Here is a 19,327-nt window from a genome sequence, read left to right on the forward strand (position 1 = left end):
GAAGAAAAACTAACATTAAATTAAAAATAGTGGCATGATGGCAATACCAGTGTCAAAAACTGAATAAAATTGTTAGTGTCAGGAGGCTATTCAACTATCTACATTAAATAAATAAAAAATGAAATGTATTATATTGAACCATGCATCTATTATATCTCTATATAAATAAACCAGTGAAATCACTCACAAACTCAAATTATTCATATTTCTTAGACTTCAGTTGTTGGTGAGAAAAAAATGACAATTGTCTCTAACTACTTCAACAAGTATGTCATTTTTAATTATTTTAGTTAATTTCAAAATTGCTTTTTTAAATTACTCATTCTTATTTCTTTATTGCAGGAGAAAGATCACCAACAACAACAAGAAACACACATTACTTAGTGATATTTCCCCGTTACAGATGATTGGAAAATAAAACTGTGAGTTTCACATATATGGTAATTTACTAAACAATTCTTCTCATTCAATTGAAATCATACAAATATATCATCATTTCTATATTTATATGACACAAATTAGTAACAAAGTGTGAGCCACATAAATTTATATACTGCACTAGAAAGATAAGTGTAAAATGTAGTACTCACTATATTCTTGATAAGAAATAGGAATCTTTCACTCCTCAATATTGTCATATTATGGAAAAAAAAATAGCAACTTAATCATTCAAAGGGAACAAATGACGTCCATCTTGCAGTTAGATAGAATCTATTTTTTATGTTCGTGGAAGTGATTTTAAAAGAACTTCTATGCCACCAGCAATGGTAAACAACCACATCAATCTTGATAAAAAAAAAATTAGCACAACTGATAACATTACTGCAATGACTAAATCAATATTAGAAAAAAAAAATAGTAGACTACCACGTTCATTTCAATACTAATCTAAGTAAGTAATTAAATTTCTTTTATATAAAAAAAAAACTACTCTTATTTCAATCTCAATAGAAATCTACCTATTTTTTCTTCCGTTGAAGAAAAAAAAAGAAATCTACCTGTTTGATCCTTTTTTCCCTTATTAGAGAAAGAAAGTGTGAGAATATCATAACTCAATTATATTTAATTCTAAATCTTCTTCTAAATAATAACTTTCTTACCTTTCTGCAAATTTAAATATTACAATTAAAAAATACAAATTAAAAACGAACCCGTGCAACGCACGGGTTTAATTTCTAGTGTCTTGTAATGAATAAGCGACCACGGCGACAATACCATTCACTATTGACCAAGCATGTACCTAGATCTTTAATTGTTAATACAAAATTATAGCAAATCCTAGTTAGCGTTCAAAATTCAACTTAAATATTGCATAATTGGAATTGGAATTGGAATTTAACTCCCCTGCGTTTCAGGACAATTGAAAGTGAAACCCCACACTCCACAGCATGCATTTAAAAAATCTTCCACTCTCTCCTCAACAGTTTATATAGGCATAAAGGAACAAATTAGAGGCTGTACTCGTCACTAAACAAGGTAAACCTTGTTCTTTGACCACAAAAACAATCATATAGTGTTGTATATCACTTGGTGTTGGTGGAGGAATTAACCTCTATATATAGCCATCAAAATCCCAATTCATCCATCAAGCATTCAGGAAAAGCACATCCGAAAAGAAAAAGAGTGACAAGATGAAGAGTTTTTGCATAAAGGCATCCTTTCTTTTTCTGAGTTTTCTGGTTATCACAAACTGCATGTTTTCTGAAGCACAAAAGTGTCGCCCAAGTGGTAGAATCAGAGGAAAAAAAGCCCCTCCTGGACAATGCAACCAAGAGAATGATTCTGATTGCTGTGTACAAGGAAGAATGTACACAACTTATGAGTGCTCTCCACCAGTGTCTACTAACACCAAGGCATATCTCACACTTAATAGTTTCCAAAAGGGAGGAGATGGAGGTGGCCCTTCAGAATGTGACCACCAGTACCATTCTGATGACACACCAGTTGTTGCACTTTCCACAGGATGGTTCAACGACAGAAACAGGTGCCTCAACAACATTACTATTAGTGCCAATGGAAGAAGTGTGGTGGCCATGGTGGTTGATGAGTGTGACTCCAGAAAGGGATGTGATGAAGATCATGATTACCAACCCCCATGTCCCAACAACATTGTTGATGCCTCCAAGGCTGTGTGGAAAGCCTTGGGTGTGCCTGAAGATCAATGGGGTGGCCTGGACATTACATGGTCTGATGCTTGAAATTGACGAAGTTGAAACCTGTGCTGTGTTTCTATGCTGTAATTAAGTGATGTTATGTACTTGTGTTTCTCATCATATATGTTTAGTATATATGTTATCGTTCTATTGTAACTCATGTATTTTCATTTACTAAATAGACTAAATACTTTCATAGAGCTCAGATCCTATATGTTTTCGTTCTTAGTCAAAAACCATTGCATCAAAAAATCCCCAATGCATCAATGGTATAAGAGAATGGTTATACAAATGATTCGAATCATTCTTTGAGAGGACTACACGGTAAATCTTTTTGCTTAAATTTAAACGAGAATGGTTCCTAAAATATCCACTTGCAGAAATAAAAGGACAACTAATATGGAACTAACCAAGATACCAGAAAAGACAAGTTTGCAATTGGCAATTTTACAATCAGATAAATAGAATCTTTATCTTAATCATTAAAATTGGCAATTTCATGGAAGACATTACTGTTGAAGCAAGCAGGTTAGAGCAAATATGTAACACTACCATACTTTGAAATCCCATGCAGCCAAGCCTTTGCAAGGGAAAATAAGATACAAGTAAACTACATCCAAAATGATTAGAAATCACCCAGCTTTAGATGCCTCACTGGTAGATTTTGGCTCAATGTTCTTCCTTAAAAATTCAGACAATCTTTCACTAGTAGCACGCCCTCGTTCTAGGCAACGAAGATAATCATCCACTATAAGAAAATTAAACAGAAAACTAATTAGACCTACACAAGCACATTCTATGAAATCATGTCTAAATTACTAGGCCAATGCTAGGGGGAATAGAATCGCACATAACACTTAGCACCAACATTCCTATTGAAGGAACAACTAGCTAGGAAAACAACAGAGGAAGTGTGGGAGAATACCTGACATAGCACCCTGTGTAACAGAGGTGATGATTCCATGTGCCATGGGCTCGCTGCCCCCCTGCGATGACCCCTCTGGTAGCACTGAAATATTTGTGTTTGGAAAAACTAAATAGGCAAATGCTTTCGCTTTCTGCCAGAAGATAAAAATGCACTGAATTAGAGTTGTTTACAAATTTTAAAATTGTGTACAGATGATAGTTTTATACCATAAGCCCATAAGCATTATGTGACCAAGGACTCCAATTTTAATTTTTTTTTATGCCACACATGAATATAGAAACAACTAAACCATGGTTATAGGCTTATGGCATAAACTTATCATTGGTTGGGTTCCACTAAACCGTACAGCAAAAAAACATTTAGCAGCAATAGACATGTGAATGAACTTTTTCCGAGATCAAGCGTGCGTTGAATATTAGTTTAACTTTCTATTACAGAACTGTACAACAGTAACAGACAGAAGACTTCAAAGTAAATAAATATCCAGCTCAGGAATTTTGAATTATAACACACCATACAGAGTCATCAAGTTACATGTCAATATCAGAATTTCATCACAGAAGAAAGAAAATAAAACTCTTTATGTAGGAAAGGGATGTTATACCTCTCGACAGTAGCTTATCAAGCAAGTAAATGTTAAATGTTGTAAATTTATAAAAAAGACAATGATGTTGAGCCACCAAAAATAAAGGAGGTTATTCATGTTTTCTGGTGAAAGCAGTAAAGTTAATCAAACCTCAAAGGCTCAAAGGAAGTTAGCCTTGCAACGTGATAAACTGACCAACTATTAAGAGGGTGTATATTAGGAGAAATAGAGAGGCAACAGAGGAATATAACCCCTGAACCGCATCACCGATTAGGTAGTAATGAACTTATGACAGCAGATAATGGTAACTAGGTTGGTTATTGGGTCAGTTTGTATAAAAAGGGAAATAGCCATTAGAGAGATATCCAACAATTGTAATTCAAGGAGAGAGGGTGAATTGGTGAAAAGCTGGCCTTCTCAAGTTAAACAGATGTGCATATTGCATTGAAATCTTGTTCTTTTCGATACCTAGGACTGGGATTACATTGGTACAGGCTCTGCCTTGGGCAACTTAATAAAAGTTTCATTTTCTCCAGATTCCAGTTTAACACAACATCAATGAGGATCATACAACAGTTATAGTATCACGGGTACATGAAATGGTTGTTTTGACAACAATAACTGAAAAGAGAGAAAAGGATTTCAAGTATTGCCCACAGGTTATTTAGAACACTTCATATATCAACAGGCATACGAACATAGTAAATGCAGAACACATTTATTTGGCCAACTAAACTCACTAGACATAAGGAGGAAACAAATTAGTACTTTAAATTAAACAAAAGATATTCCACTAACCTCCTCTTCTTGTTTAGTCGGGTCGAGTATAATACAACTATTATCTGCTACAGAACAACATATTGCAACTGTAGAGACAAAGATAAGAAATAATTATCTTTGAACAAAATAACCCAAAAGACAATATCCAATAAGTCTTTATTACCAGCAAGATGTCTTAGGGGGATTCCAGCATCAACAAGTGCAGCGCATGCTGCATTAATTGCACATGGAAGAAGCTACATATTAAGTCAAGAAAAGTAAGCAAAATATTCAGAAGCATATATATTACATATTGGTCTCTTTTTAGCCTCCATTTCTCATGCGATAAACAATAAAAAGAAAAATGGAGTATATATATTTGATGGAATTGATGGTAATGTGTTAACCTACTTTGTTCCTTCACGGACCAAAAAAGTAGCTCATGCCTCAGAACTGAACGACTAAACACAACTTCCCAGTGCCCACCATTCATTTTATTAATTGAACATTGAGCCTTAAGTGGGAAAATAGCGGAGCAAAATTTGTGGAAGAACATAAATAAGTAAAAACTTGAACAGAAAATGGCTCTAATATATTCAATAAAAAAAATTCAAAAAAGGAGAGATGAAATTGCACTCATGCAAGTATCTGATGGATGAATATGGATCATCAGCACTATCATGAGTATCATAATACATTCTGGTGTATGATACAAGCAATCAAAAGGAAGCTCTCACAGCTTGCTCTTATGAAGTCAAAAAGATGAAATATTGTTGCCCTAACATGAAACTAGTAAAACACTTGAAATCCTTCATAGAGAAATAAAGAACTATTATAGCACCACATGACTCATTGAAAAGTAGTCTTTCCTTCAATTTAACAGAGTTTACAAGTCAAGAATGGACCATAAAAAACAATACAGCACCTAATGTAGAGTTAAAAGCCAAGCAATAGCACACTTTCAGTATCAAACTAAAACCTAAGGAACACATGCCACAATTCAAATCATAACAAGTAGAATTGATGAACTGTCCAATTCAAATGGAAGGTAACAGAACTAAATAATATTAATCTTAAAGGAAGCTGTTACGACATAAATCATATTAGAACTGAATTTTAAAGTAGGATACAGCACCATCGTCATGGACAACCTGCATTAGAAATGAAGAATGTTCAATCCCAAAATGTAACAAAAAGCCGATGTAAACAAATAAAGTATTTTTAGTCAACGTCAAACAGAATGTGTCACCAAAATACTTGAACTCTTAAAACAGGAACCCCAGGAAATGTCAAACTTGCCTGGACTATAACGGAAGTGGTGGTGTTGGGATATATGCTTCGAATGCATATGCTTTCCAAGGTTCTCTTCAATATCATCTCATACTCCTTCTCCACTTGACCAATCTGTCCTGTGTTAGGCTTCCAAGTAACTTCAATGGAAGCTTTTTCAGGGTTTTCATTCTTCTTGGTTCCAGCTTTGGGTCCGTAAACTGCAGCAAAGACTTTAGTTTCTCCTTGAGCCCAGGAGGCTGAGCCGTGGGCTCTGTGAAGGACGGAACGAGAGCATGCCAGGGGCCTTAGTTGATTGGGACTCCTCCCATCAGCCCTATCAATCTCCATTGAATTTGAATCCCTAATACTTCACGCGCCACCTTCGAGAAGATGAAAAATGAAAAACATGTTCAAACCACCCTACCATTCAAACTCACTCATCAGCATCATTGTTAAACTCACAATATATCTCGTGATATCATTATTACGAGTTTAGGCTGAAAAATCGAGTTATTACTTGCATAAACTCGTTTTTAATTACTTTAAAAGATGACTCAAGCATTTAATCAAGCACCGCATTAGCACTAGGAGTGCTCAAGGGTTGGTTTGAATCGTATTTGGTGTGTATATGAATCTAAACCGATCAATTAAGGTTGGCTTGGATTGGATCGTATTTTCTATTTCAAAATGCCCCCAAAATGCAAAATCAAAATACACATGATTAACTGAAACATACTCTCAAATTAAGAATGAAAAGGAGAAAAATTGTATGAAGAACAGTTAACAGTTAACACCATAAGATCCAAATGTGAAAAACTTAAATCCCCAGAATGAACTAAAACACAAGCTCTAATTAAGCATGAAAAAGAGTATAATCCTATAATTAGACCATCAGTGCCAAACCTAAATCCTCAAAATAACACCATCAAATCCCAAACTGTGAAAAAAAATTAAGCAAACAGAAGAAAGTGTAAATGAAAGAAGATGAGGAATCTTACGTCTTTGATGATTCAGGACAGCAAGCTCAGTGTGAAGGCTTGGCACTGCGTTGAAGTGGTCGGCGATGTAGAAGTGCGGCGGTAGGAATAAGAAACGGCGACGGAGTGAGACTCGGCGAGAGGAACGGAGGAAGAGGAGGCGCGCGCGAACAGGCTACCTAAAACCCTTAATTTTCGAATTTCTCATAATTACATCAATGCCATTTTATAGGAGAAAAAGAAAAAAATAATTGTTTTAAAAACGCCACCGGTTATTGAACCAGTGAATGCATGGGTTCACACTTCACATTTTAATTGTCAACCACGGTTGAGCCAGTAATGAGTAAATACTACTAGTATTGAACCCCTTATGCTTCGTTTCAATATAATTCATATTGTTTATAAAAAAAAAACTAATATTGAACCCATGCATATCTGTGCCATGCACAGCTGTTTTATTCTGCCGCTGAGACCGAGGAGAACATTCAGGTTTGATATGCAAATTTATAATAAAAAGATAATTTGAACATGCATTCATGTTTTATTCTGCCGCTGAGACCAAGGAGAACATCCAGGTTTGATTCTAGGAAGAACATTTGGAGGCGTCAATGGAAAAGAAATCGATTTTCCTCAAACAAGAATTTTAAGAGAATTAAGTAAACTATAGTTCAAACCCAAAGGCAACAACACATAGAAGGATCACCGTCATGGGAAAACTTACCGTTGTCATATAAATAAGGATGATACAAAAGTTTGTGTGAGGTTTTTGTCCTCTCTATTATTAGACTTCTTTCCTTTTGTCTCAATTCTCTTCTATGTCTATTCCAATTTTGGGCAATATTTATGAATACTCCATTGCGTTATATCTTTGAGTGCACGTGTTAGATCATTGTTAACTTTGGAGACAAAATTGGCAATTAAAATTTATACCAGAATCCACATGAAATTTTACTTCGAGACAGTACCTTAACACGGCACTGCATCTCAACTCTCTAATTTTCAAGAATCACAATTTATCTCACAAAGAGTTGATACCATTTAACCGATCTTCGGTTATAAGCGGACATTGGATGAATTAGTATGCCATACCAGTACCACCAACACTGGACTTGTTTTCCTTCACAAGACATTGGTGAGAATTGTCAATCATAAAAAACAATATTGATTATAACATGCATTTTTACTTGTTTATGTTGTCAAATTCTAGTCATTCATGCCTGAGCAAAACACACATCTAGCACACTCACCAAGCCTCAACAAACACAAGGAGGAACTCTTGTCACTGATTTCATTCAACGAATTTCTCATTCTTAAGATGAACTACCAAAGACCATTTATTCTACTTTTAGATAAGGTAAACTCACCAAACTACATTTGTGAAACCATTTAACCCACTTCCGAACAGCTTGTTCAGTCTTAACAAGTCAAAATAGGAATTCTACATAGAGTAGCGATATTACATTCCCACCCATTCATTTGAACTGAATAGAAAGAAGGATTTAGTCACCAGAAAAGATGATGGTAAAAACACTACTCTGTCTGCATGGGCAGATCATTAGACTTAGGGTTCTCCCTGTAATGGAGGAAGCACCATCGCCACTGAGAGCTTCATGGTGGCTCCAGGTTCATCAAGCAAAGAAAAGGGTTGCCGATGCAGGTGAAATATCATCCTTCATTACAATGTCCTGTGTTAGCAGCAAAGAGAGACAACACCAAAAAGGGACTGCTTTTGCAAGTGCATATGTTGTATACTAAGCTTGCTTGGCCTCCTGGTCATTATATTGGCAGCAACTGCAGGAGTACTTAATGATGGTGCTGCAGGTTCAGCAGCAGACAGGACGCATTCCATTGGAGATATCTGAAGGTCCATGCACCAGTAGCCATGAAACTTGAGAGGTGGAAGCTGAGGAAGGTTAGAATCTTGGGCGAGTCGAGTGCCTGTTGATTGTAGATAGATTATCATCTAATTATAATCTGCTGAGCATCAAAGCTAGAAACTGAAAACTCATACTTAAACCTTAATTTTTTTTTCAATCAACAGTTATAATTCTACTCTTAAAGGAAATCCCTCACTCTAGATGAGCCAAATCCAATTACTTAACATAACCCTCTTGCATCATAATTATACAAACAACATCAAAAGCCTTATCCCACTAAGTGGGGTCGGCTATATGGATCACATTACGTCATTGAGCTCGATCAAAAAACTAAATTATGAGGGATATTATTGATGATGAGATCATCTTTAGCAATATCTTCCAATGTTCTTTTTGCCCTCCTTCTACCTCTCTTCACAGGACTAAATACCATGTTATCAACCCTTCTCAAAATGCTTAAGAATCATTTTATACAAGGATCATTTTATACAGTGGCGGATCCAGAATTTTTATGAAGCCTGGGCAAGTTTAGGCTTAAGCGTAACTGTCCTCACCTGACGTATGACCCAAGGTTTTAAATTGCGGTTGCGGGCACTGCGGCGTAAATATTGGGAGAGCCATAAACATAAAGAAAATGGTTTAGAGTATGGTTTGCCACAAATTCCCTTCTATCATTATATCTATAATATTCACATCCCACACATCCTTCTGATAAAAATTTCCACCTCTCCCAACCTAAAATTCTAATTGATTGATTGAACCTGGTAATAGCTGATCAAGATTATTTTTCTACTTTGCTAGTTGTTCACTAGATCATAAACATAGTTGATTCCACGTATTTTAATCTTTCTTTTTATATTTGTCTTTTAATCCCATCACACCATTTATTATATTTCTCATTTCTCTTAATTTTTTATTCTTATCTTTCTTATATAATTGTGAGTAAAACGAGTGTTTAACGTCATTTTCCTTGTAAATAAGCAACCTCAAGATAAACATATAGCTCTAAACTTAGCATAAAAAAATTCTGATCTACCAAAAAAACCCACCCATATGTAAAAGGAAAAATAAAAAAAGTATAATTTTTCATAAATATGGATGATTTTCTTATTTTTGGTGGAAGGAGTGGTTTTGTTCATTCATTAAGAGAAGCAAACAAACAAACAAAACAATAAGCATGTGCCAAGCCCAACACACACGTCCACACAGTAGGGCCAAAGATCCAACAATAAGCCAGGCCCGTGGACACACAGCAGGGCCTTTATTTTGTTTTCTTTAAAAAATTGCAAAACCCTAAATGTCAATCTTATTCTTTCTTTTGACCAAAAACAAAAAAAATCTTATTCTTTCTCTTTCTCCATCTGTTTCCAGCCGTTTCCTTCTTCTTCCAGGCACAACTGTTTCATCTCTTCTGCAGATTTCTAACAATTTCTAAATAATCCCCCACACCACATTTAATCTCCCCATGACCCTTCTTGCTGGCGCCCTCTCTCCTCTAATTTCACCTTAACCTTTCAATTTTGCCCATTTTCTCTTCTTCTTTTTTTCCCAAAAACTGACCTGTTCCAAAGAAAAAATTGTTTTTTTTTTTCAGAGCTTGGGCAAAGGCCCTAGCTAGCCGGGCGGTAAATCCGCCCCTGATTTTATACCATGTTATCAACCCTAATCAGAAACATGCAGTTATTTTTCTAGGAATAATGTCCATCATCCACAAATTGTTATTCATCTCCATTCAACTAAGAAGATACTCAACAGTCACTGAGTTTGGATCTGCTTAGCTTTTTCTGCAATTCTTTTTTTTGACATGCAAACCCATTAATTGAAGATAGGTTATATAACTTATATTACCTGACTTTGTTGAGTGTGATTGCCTGGACTGGTTGCCATGAATGTCTGTAGCTAATCACCAGTTAAGGCCCTTGGTCTATGTTCAATAGTAGAAAGGGACATCCCTGTCTGTGAAACTGCTCTGGCAAATGCCATATTTGCAGTTAAAGTTGGAGCATGCCATTGGTCACCAGTGCCAAATACAACCTTGTTTTTCAATGCCAGCTTCCTAGTTGTTGGGAGGCCCATCATGCGGTCAGAAGGATCATCAGGAACAACCCTGTGGTGATTCAACAAATTTTCAGCCCAAAACTATACAGATATTGTTTTAGGTATTGGCAACCAAGAAAAAATAACATAAAAAGAAAATTTGAAGTGAAGTGTGAACAATACAGTATTAGAGGAAAATAATCACTAAATCCTACTATATTAGGTCACCAAAGCTTCCTCCAACTGATTTCCTTAAACTGATCATTTAACAAACTAACACTGCTAAAAAATCTCTTGTACAAGTTTCTTTTGCAGCATACACCAATGCAGTTTGAAACAATAGAATAGATCATTAAACTCACCTGAGGCAATTTATTAACTTGTCAGCTCTCAGTTTCTCATTGGGCCCCCCACACATCAGTACCAGCTCCTTAAATTCTGTAAGAACACTCTCACAGATTATGCCATTCTTCCCACATAGGATTCTACTGAATTCCACATGGATTGGGTTTTGAAGTTCAGACATTATCTAGCACCAAAATTGAGGAAGCTTTAGGCAATTTATTGACACTGATAAATCAGACTAACTTAAAAAATCTATGTAAAATGCACATACTGAACTTTGCGTGGTCGTCAACTAAAGCGCCATATAGCTTTTGGTTAGAAAATTCCTTCATAGGAAGGAGAAGTGATGAATGCAACTGGTAATTACTGAATATGATATATCATTAGTGTGGTGCCTTTCACTATGAATGGAGATATCAAGTAAATTTGTGAACAAAAGTTTATCAATTTAATGAATTCTAGTGAAAACAGAAATGAATGCAAAAGTGATCAATTTAGCTATACAAAAATTGTACTTAAGAAAGACTTTATACTATCACAGCAATTCACGTCACTGATATTGATAAGATCAAGAAATATATGAATTGTATTTGAATTGATTAACAGGATCTCCCTCTGAAATTGAGGTGAAATCCAGTGAATACAGAATCAGAAATTTGGGGAAGAGGATGATACAGTTCTGGTGAATTCGAGAGCACCAGAAAACTCTCCCAATTTCCACTACTGTCCCGATACCCCCTTTACCCATGTTTCCTATGTATTAATACTAAGGCCAATTCACTAGCTGACCTCATCAATTAGTTACAAAATAGAAATAGCAAATATTGCAGAAATATACTAAAGCTTAGCTGGCACAACTATTACTCTAAGAAAGTTATCTACTACTTATTCCTTAGGCCTTCTATGATAGACCTTAGTGATAGGAGGCTTGATCCTATCAATACCCGGCGCCAAAAGCTTCACCTTGTCCTCAAGGTGGTAAGAAGGAAAAGCTTCCTGCATGCGCTGAACTGATTCCCAACTGTTCTCACAAGTAGGTAAATTCTTCCATTGGACCAACACTTCGATTCCTCCAGCACTAGAGTCCCTGAGTTCTAGTAATTTGTCAGGCCAAACCAGTAGCTCCTGTTCTGCAGATAACATCTCAGGTAATGGTTGTGGCTGACATTGAGGTCCCACAACTTTTTTAAGTAGAGACACATGAAAAACAGGATGAACCTTGCTGGTAGGGGGTAAATCCAACCTATAAGCTACTTCCCCCACCCTGGCTAACACCTTGAAAGGTCCATAAAATCGTGGGCTAAGCTTTTCATTCACCTTCTTAGCCAATGATTTGAGACGATAAGGTTGTAATTTGAGGAATACCCAGTCATTTTCTGCAAAAACCACTTCTCTACGATGCTTGTTAGCATGTTTCCTCATGAAATCCTGAGACTTTAGTAGATTTTCCCGTAGATCAGTCAGCAATTCATCCCTTTGTGCCACCAATTGACTGACCTCCTCCATGCGAGAAGGAATCACAGCATCCCCTAGTAAAGTAGGAGGGTCCAACCCATACAAAGCTTTGAACGGAGTCATATGACTAGAAGCATTGTAATTAGTGTTGAACCAGAACTCTGCCCATGCCAGACACGAAAGCCACTGTTTTGGTCTTGTGCCACTCAAACATCTCAAATACGCCTCCAGACATCTATTAACAACTTCCGTTTGTCCATCGGACTGTGGGTGGTAAGCACTACTATAATTCAATTGTGTGCCAGCAGCTTTGAAAAGAGCCTTCCAAAAATTACTGAGGAATAAAGGATCTCTGTCAGAAACAATGGTCCGGGGAAACCCATGTAAACGCACAATTTCTTGTATAAACAAGGCAGCCACCTCACTTGCTGTATAAGGGTGACTGAGGGCTAAGAAGTGGGCGTATTTTGTGAACCTGTCCACCACTACTAGGATAGTATCCTTGCCCTTAGATTTAGGGAGTCCCCCAATAAAATCCAAAGAGATATCAGACCAAATAGTTGAAGGAACAGGCAGGGGTTGCAATAACCCCGCAGCAGATAAGGTGGAATGCTTGTTTCTTTGACAGATTTCACAAGCAGCCACGAAATCTTTGATAGCAGCCCTCATTCCAACCCAATAGACTATATTAGATATGCGTTTGAAGGTCCTAAAATATCCAGCATGCCCACCTAATGCAGAAGAGTGAAATTCCTTTAAAATGATAGGAATTCGAGCTGAATTTTGTGGTAGCACCAACCTGTCCTTGTAATATAGTCGTTGTGCCTTCAATTCATACCCAGCATGGGAAGAAGGATCAGCTATCAAATCTTGCATGATCTGTCTGACAAAACCATCTTGTTGAGCTTCCTCTAACCAATCCTCCAAATCAGGTAGTTGAACCATAGAGATAGAAGCATATGAGCTCCTTCGGGACATAGCGTCGGCAGCTGTATTATCCTTTCCAGGTTTGTATTGTACCTCAAAGTCATATCCAAACAACTTAGATATCCACTTGAACTGTTCCTCTGCCCAAAGTCTTTGATCAGTTAAAAACTTAAGACTTTTCTGGTCTGTTCTAATGATAAAATGGTTACCAAGGAGGTAATGTCTCCATTTTTGAACAGCCTTGACCACTGCCATAAGTTCTCGCTCATACACAGATTTCCTCTGATTTCTGTCTGACAAAGAAGCACTCCAATACGCCAATGGTCTCCCATCCTGTAATAGGACAGCACCTAGACCAGTCCCTGAAGCATCAGTCTCTAGAATAAAAGTTTTAGCAAAATCTGGAACAGCAAGTGTAGGCAGAATAGTCATGGCATGCTTCAACTTTTCAAAAGCCGATTGTGCCTCATCTCCCCATAAAAAGGAATCCTTCTTCAGAAGCTGATTAAGAGGTCTAGCAATTAATCCATAACCCTGCACGAACCTCCTGTAATAGCCCGTTAAGCCAAGAAACCCCCTTAAACTCTTAATGTCTTTTGGTTGAGGCCACAACCACATGGCTTCCAATTTCCTTGGGTCAGCTGCCACTTCTCCGGCTGATATTAAATGTCCCAAGTACTCAAGCTTGGTTTGCCCAAAGGTACACTTCTTCCCATTTATTTTCAAATTATGTTGTTCCAATAATCTCAAGACAGCGGATAAATGTTGTTGATGATCGTGCATAGTCAAACTAAACACCAGAATATCATCAAAGAAGACTAATGCAAACTTTCTTAAACAAGGCTTCAAAACCTCATTCATTAATGCCTGAAATGTGGAAGGGGCATTGGTAAGGCCAAATGGCATAACAACAAATTCGTAATGCCCTTCGTGCGTCCTAAAAGCTGTCTTTTCCACATCTTCTTCCCTCATCCGAATTTGATGATAACCTGACCGCAAATCCAGCTTAGAAAATATAGTCGCAGCCCCTAACTCATCTAAGAGTTCATCTATAACCGGTATAGGAAATTTATTGGGGACAGTGACCTTATTTAAGGCTCGGTAATCGACGCAAAACCTCCAACTCCCATCTTTTTTCTTGACAAGAATCACTGGACTAGAGAATGGACTGACACTAGGTCTTATGATCCCTGCAGCCATCATTTCTGCCACCATCTTCTCAATCTCAGTCTTTTGATAATGTGGGTATCTATAAGGTCTCAAATGGGGAATATCTGCACCTTCCTTCAAGTGTATAGCATGATCGTGTCTCCTGTTCGGAGGTATGGCAGTTGGGGGTTCAAACAACTCCTGAAATTCTTCCAACACCTGTGTAAGTTCCACAGGTTGAGCTAGCTGTGTGTCCACTTCTCCTTGTAGCATTCTGCAGTCTACAACAAAGCCTTCTCCTTGAGAGTGCAGTGCCTTCCACATGGAGTTTAAGGAAGCAGGACCCCTGATCAACTCTGGTTCCCCCTTAATCATCACTTGTTGGTCTCCCATATTAAACTTCAGAGTTAATTTCTCAAAATTAGCCCGGATTTCGCCCAAACTAGCCAGCCATTCCAACCCCAACACAACTTCTACACCACCCAGTCCAAACAAATAAAAATCTTGTTGGATTGTCACCCCTTGTATCAGTACTGAAACTCCTTTACTCATCCCTTGACTTCTCACCTTATGTCCATCTCCCACTTCCACAAGATAACTAGGAGTGTTTTGCACTGCCAAGTGTAACTTTTCCACCAACTCATGAGCTATAAAATTATGAGTAGCTCCACAATCTATTAATACCACTACTTGCTGCCCATTGATAGTGCCCCACACCTTAAGAGACCTCTTGGAAGTAAACCCAGCAATACTCTTCAGAGATAACTGTTTGAAGTCCATAATGTCTGCCTCTATCTCCTGTACAAGTTCCTCCTCATTCTCTTCTTTTTCCCCAGCCTCCTCTTCCAACAACATTACTCTAAGTTGTTTATTTTTGCAAATATGATTTGGTCCATACTTTTCATCGCACCTAAAACATTCACCCTTCCTGAGTTTCTCCTGCATTTCAGTTTCAGATAGCCTCCTAAATCCCCCTGGCCTTCCCTTGCTAACTGTTTTCTCCTGATTGCTGCTACTGCTCGAACCCACTGAAGGTGTAGTAGTTTGTCCTCCTTTCGATCCACTCTTTTGTCCTGTATCCACTGAAACTGTTCTGGAAAATGAGGAGCTCTTAAAAGCACTACTGCCCTTGTTCCATGTGTTACTACCAACCTTCATTACCGCTTGATTTTTTTGATCAATCATCAAGGTTTTCTTCATCAATGTAGACAGGTTGCCCGGTTCATACAACTTCACCTCAGCCCTGACCTCTTCCTTCAAACCATTCAGAAACACATCCATCAAATGATCCTCTCCCACACCTTTCAACATACCTGCAAATTTCTCAAATTGAGTCACAAACTCTTCCGCTGTACCCTCTTGTTTCAACGCCAGCAACGCTGCGAATGGGCTATGAGCCTCAGTTGATTGAAATCGCTCTATAATTGCTACCTTAAATTCCTCCCAACTCACTGTTTGATTACAAGACTCCCACCACTGAAACCAACTCAACGCCTTCCCGTCAAGAGCCACAATCACAGCCTGAAGTTTCTCATGCTCTTCCGCTCCTCTGATGCGGAAATACCGCTCCAACTTGTTTACCCAGCCAAACGCATCATCCTCTCCATCGTACACAGGGATATCCAGCTTCTTCCAACGTTCGTTACCTCGATTCTCGGCGTCCACCGTTTCCGATCCGAGTCGCACCTCCTCCTCTGTGTGTCGCACCGGTTCGCCGTTCCCGACGTGAGGTCCTGATCGTTCCGATGTTGGTTGTTGTAACGATGCGATCAAACCCTCTAATCGTTGAAATCGATCATCATCTCGTTCACGATCTGCGATCCGATTCCTCCGATCTTCCTCCCTACTCGCGCCCAGAAATTCCAACAGCTTCTCAATCCGTTCTACACGCGCTTCCATTTTTGTAAGTTTCTTAACCATTCACCGAAACAATGCCACAGCTCCTGGAAAGAGCTCTGATGCCAATTGATAAGATCAAGAAATATATGAATTGTATTTGAATTGATTAACAGGATCTCCCTCTGAAATTGAGGTGAAATCCAGTGAATACAGAATCAGAAATTTGGGGAAGAGGATGATACAGTTCTGGTGAATTCGAGAGCACCAGAAAACTCTCCCAATTTCCACTACTGTCCCGATACCCCCTTTACCCATGTTTCCTATGTATTAATACTAAGGCCAATTCACTAGCTGACCTCATCAATTAGTTACAAAATAGAAATAGCAAATATTGCAGAAATATACTAAAGCTTAGCTGGCACAACTATTACTCTAAGAAAGTTATCTACTACTTATTCCTTAGGCCTTCTATGATAGACCTTAGTGATAGGAGGCTTGATCCTATCAGATATTTTTCTGGTCTAGGTGGTTACCTCGCACCCTTTGGATGTGAATCTATTACTTATTACTAGCTAAAGAAACTGATGTTACCCTTCCTCACAAGAGCTTTACTATGGACTCACCATTTGTAAAGCCTCTCTTGATTATTGAGCATTTAAGCTCAAGCTTCTTGCTACTTGAGCCACCATTTGTGGTTTCGAGGAAATAATTTTGATCATCAACAATTTTAGTAAGCATAGTTAATTAAAACTTTTCTCTTTCTCAAATAAAAAGGGAGGAGCTCCTAAAGGCAAGTCATATGCCTCAGATTTTTCTCCCTTATGGCATAATTTAATGCAAACAAAACTTCAACATTATATGGAAATAATAACTTGTACATCCAAAATTCGCCATGGTGAACTACGAAACAATAATCAATATACTTACGAAAATCATTTCAAAATTAGACAACTGCGTCCTTCAGATTTTCAAAGTTTTGATGTTTAAGTTAAATGCAAAAGGGTAAAAAGACAAAGTAGCTGGCAAAACTTTTGGTAACTCACCTGACCAACCACAAAGTCATAGTTTCCCTTAAACCGCTGCCTCAGTTCACTCTCAGGAGTGGCCAAAAGTTTCTCTGTTCCACCATTACTAATTCCTGACACAAGAGCTATCAAAGCTGTTGTATCAAAATTTACTAGATCACTCCCACCTACAAGATTCCCAGTCTCAGTGGATTCAGAACTTTTATTATCCATGGGTCTTAGGTTCATTCCCATAATAATGGAACAGAATGTATCACCCAAGTTTGTTTTGATACTTTCTTGAGATAGCTGCAGTTGAGTTTCAGCTTTATCTATTGAAAGTCCTAGTTGAGAGCTGCTAATAGCATTTTCTTCGAAAAGTTGTGGTTGTGTTTCAGTTTTTCCTACTGAAAGTCCTAATTGGGAAGAATCCACAGTTGAACAGTGAACATCGCATCCAAAAATTGGAAAAACATCATTGCCATCAGCAGGGTTGATTTCAAGGACACACGCATCTCTGTATGATCTTGCAATAACATTAATCCAGTCACCTTCTGTTTCCTCCAAAACGTCAGAACGGAAAACTGAAAACTCCAGCTGGATTTCAGATGCCCCAAACTCATCACGAAGCTTGTAGTAAACATGGTTCTCAAGCCCGTTGGCAAAGAAAAGAATAACTGAGGAAGGCCTTAAGGTCAAGTTAGATCGGGCTGCAGCAAGGACTTGCTGAATACGTAGTTTTAAACCCTTATTTCTATGGAAACTATTCCAAGAAATGTACTTTGGGTTTCTATCAGATACTATAATCCAGACAGGCTTCCTATTGAGGCTACACACCACATCAACATGGACATCTTTAAAAGGGGAACCACGTCTCTCGTCACGGCTAACTGAAGGTGATAGCGGAATTGACTTGCAAACTCGAGAAACCCCACTTATGAAAGGCTGCTGTAGAATATGAACAACTGTTTCAAGGTGCCCAACGTTGACACTGTTATCACATACATAAAAGTTCTCATTAATAAGGAAGTTATGAATCAAACATCAATATTACCCTCGAACCAAACACATTTATATCAAAAATGAAAACATATACAAGTAGACACATATCTTTGCTCATCCTATTTTGATTAAAAAAAAAGAAGAGTTAAATAAAATTCATTACATCAAAGTAACAACAAATCTACCAAATCATAAACAGTGCATTAGGCACTAGGAAATAGTCCATTAGAATTGCTTGTGGGAGCCCACCATTCAAAGTAACATAGACATATATTCTAAAAGGGTAAGCTAAGTAGTTGGTTACACTTTCTGGTAATTTGAAATACTCAGAAGTGTGATATCAAAAACATGCACCAATCAAACCATGGTTTAAAATTAATAATCATAAACATAAACATATTGAAACTCAAAGAAGAGTGACCTGAGGGGAGTGGAAGAAGAGGGTCGTGAGAGGAAAGCGAGCTCAGCATCTGCCAGTTTGAGGAGGGTTCGCCTGCATGATTGTGTGATGTTTGAGGAAGATGGCAATTGGTGAATGGCATCAATGACGCACCTGCATCTTTGCTTCACCAATTCCACTTGCGCAACCTTGTGTTCCTCCTTCGCCATTCTATGCTTTTGCTTCAAAGATATCAACTTTACGAGTTTAATTGCACACCCATCTACTTCAATTCTCCATTTCTGGTCAATTTTTGGATTTTGTTGATGATTCGAAACAGTACCTTCTTATAACCCTAGTACCAATTTGGTGTTTCCCCTTTCAATTCATGATTCGGTTTTTCTTTAAGATTAATTTGTATGCACCGACGGTGTAAATAAGTTTTACATCATTACTTAATCACATCCATTTATTTTATTAGCTCATAATTAATTTTGAATTTAATAATATCTAAAATAGAAAATGAAAGGTTGTGATTAAATGATAATGTAAAATTTTTTACACCGTCAGTACATAGTAATTAATCTTTTTTTAATAAGGGTAAAATATGTATTTTATTCTTCTAGAAAACAAAATTA

General features: G+C 37.5%; 3 protein-coding genes across 4 annotated transcripts; 1 reads left to right on the top strand and 2 right to left on the bottom strand.

Annotated features, from left to right (window-relative positions):
- Window positions 1–1,484: 1,484 nt before the first annotated feature.
- On the top strand, window positions 1,485–2,353 carry LOC130738546 (putative ripening-related protein 1). The gene has a single exon (XM_057590568.1). The coding sequence runs from the start codon at window positions 1,632–1,634 to the stop codon at window positions 2,196–2,198; it is 567 nt and encodes a 188-aa protein (XP_057446551.1). The 5' UTR covers window positions 1,485–1,631; the 3' UTR covers window positions 2,199–2,353.
- Window positions 2,354–2,568: 215 nt separating this feature from the next.
- LOC130738545 (exosome complex exonuclease RRP46 homolog) lies at window positions 2,569–6,892 on the bottom strand. Of its 2 annotated transcripts, none has more exons than XM_057590567.1 (7): window positions 6,697–6,892; window positions 5,726–6,118; window positions 5,557–5,577; window positions 4,611–4,683; window positions 4,466–4,533; window positions 3,079–3,211; window positions 2,569–2,901 (listed from the first exon to the last, which is right to left on the bottom strand). In XM_057590567.1, exons 2-7 carry the CDS (start codon window positions 6,044–6,046, stop codon window positions 2,786–2,788), a joined length of 732 nt encoding a protein of 243 aa, XP_057446550.1. In that variant the 5' UTR covers window positions 6,047–6,118; window positions 6,697–6,892; the 3' UTR covers window positions 2,569–2,785. The 2 variants fall into 2 exon arrangements, with proteins under 2 accessions (XP_057446550.1, XP_057446549.1); XM_057590566.1 differs by having other exon boundaries at window positions 5,726–6,078; window positions 6,697–6,891.
- A 1,036-nt stretch (window positions 6,893–7,928) lies between these two features.
- On the bottom strand, window positions 7,929–19,059 carry LOC130738543 (uncharacterized). The gene is made up of 5 exons (XM_057590564.1): window positions 18,732–19,059; window positions 17,348–18,299; window positions 10,952–11,118; window positions 10,401–10,659; window positions 7,929–8,613 (listed from the first exon to the last, which is right to left on the bottom strand). Exons 1-4 carry the CDS (start codon window positions 18,917–18,919, stop codon window positions 10,452–10,454), a joined length of 1,515 nt encoding a protein of 504 aa, XP_057446547.1. The 5' UTR covers window positions 18,920–19,059; the 3' UTR covers window positions 7,929–8,613; window positions 10,401–10,451.
- Between the last annotated feature and the right edge of the window lie 268 nt (window positions 19,060–19,327).

Source organism: Lotus japonicus, chromosome 2 (genome assembly GCF_012489685.1).
Source record: "Lotus japonicus ecotype B-129 chromosome 2, LjGifu_v1.2".
In the NCBI taxonomy this organism is placed as follows: domain Eukaryota; kingdom Viridiplantae; phylum Streptophyta; class Magnoliopsida; order Fabales; family Fabaceae; genus Lotus; species Lotus japonicus.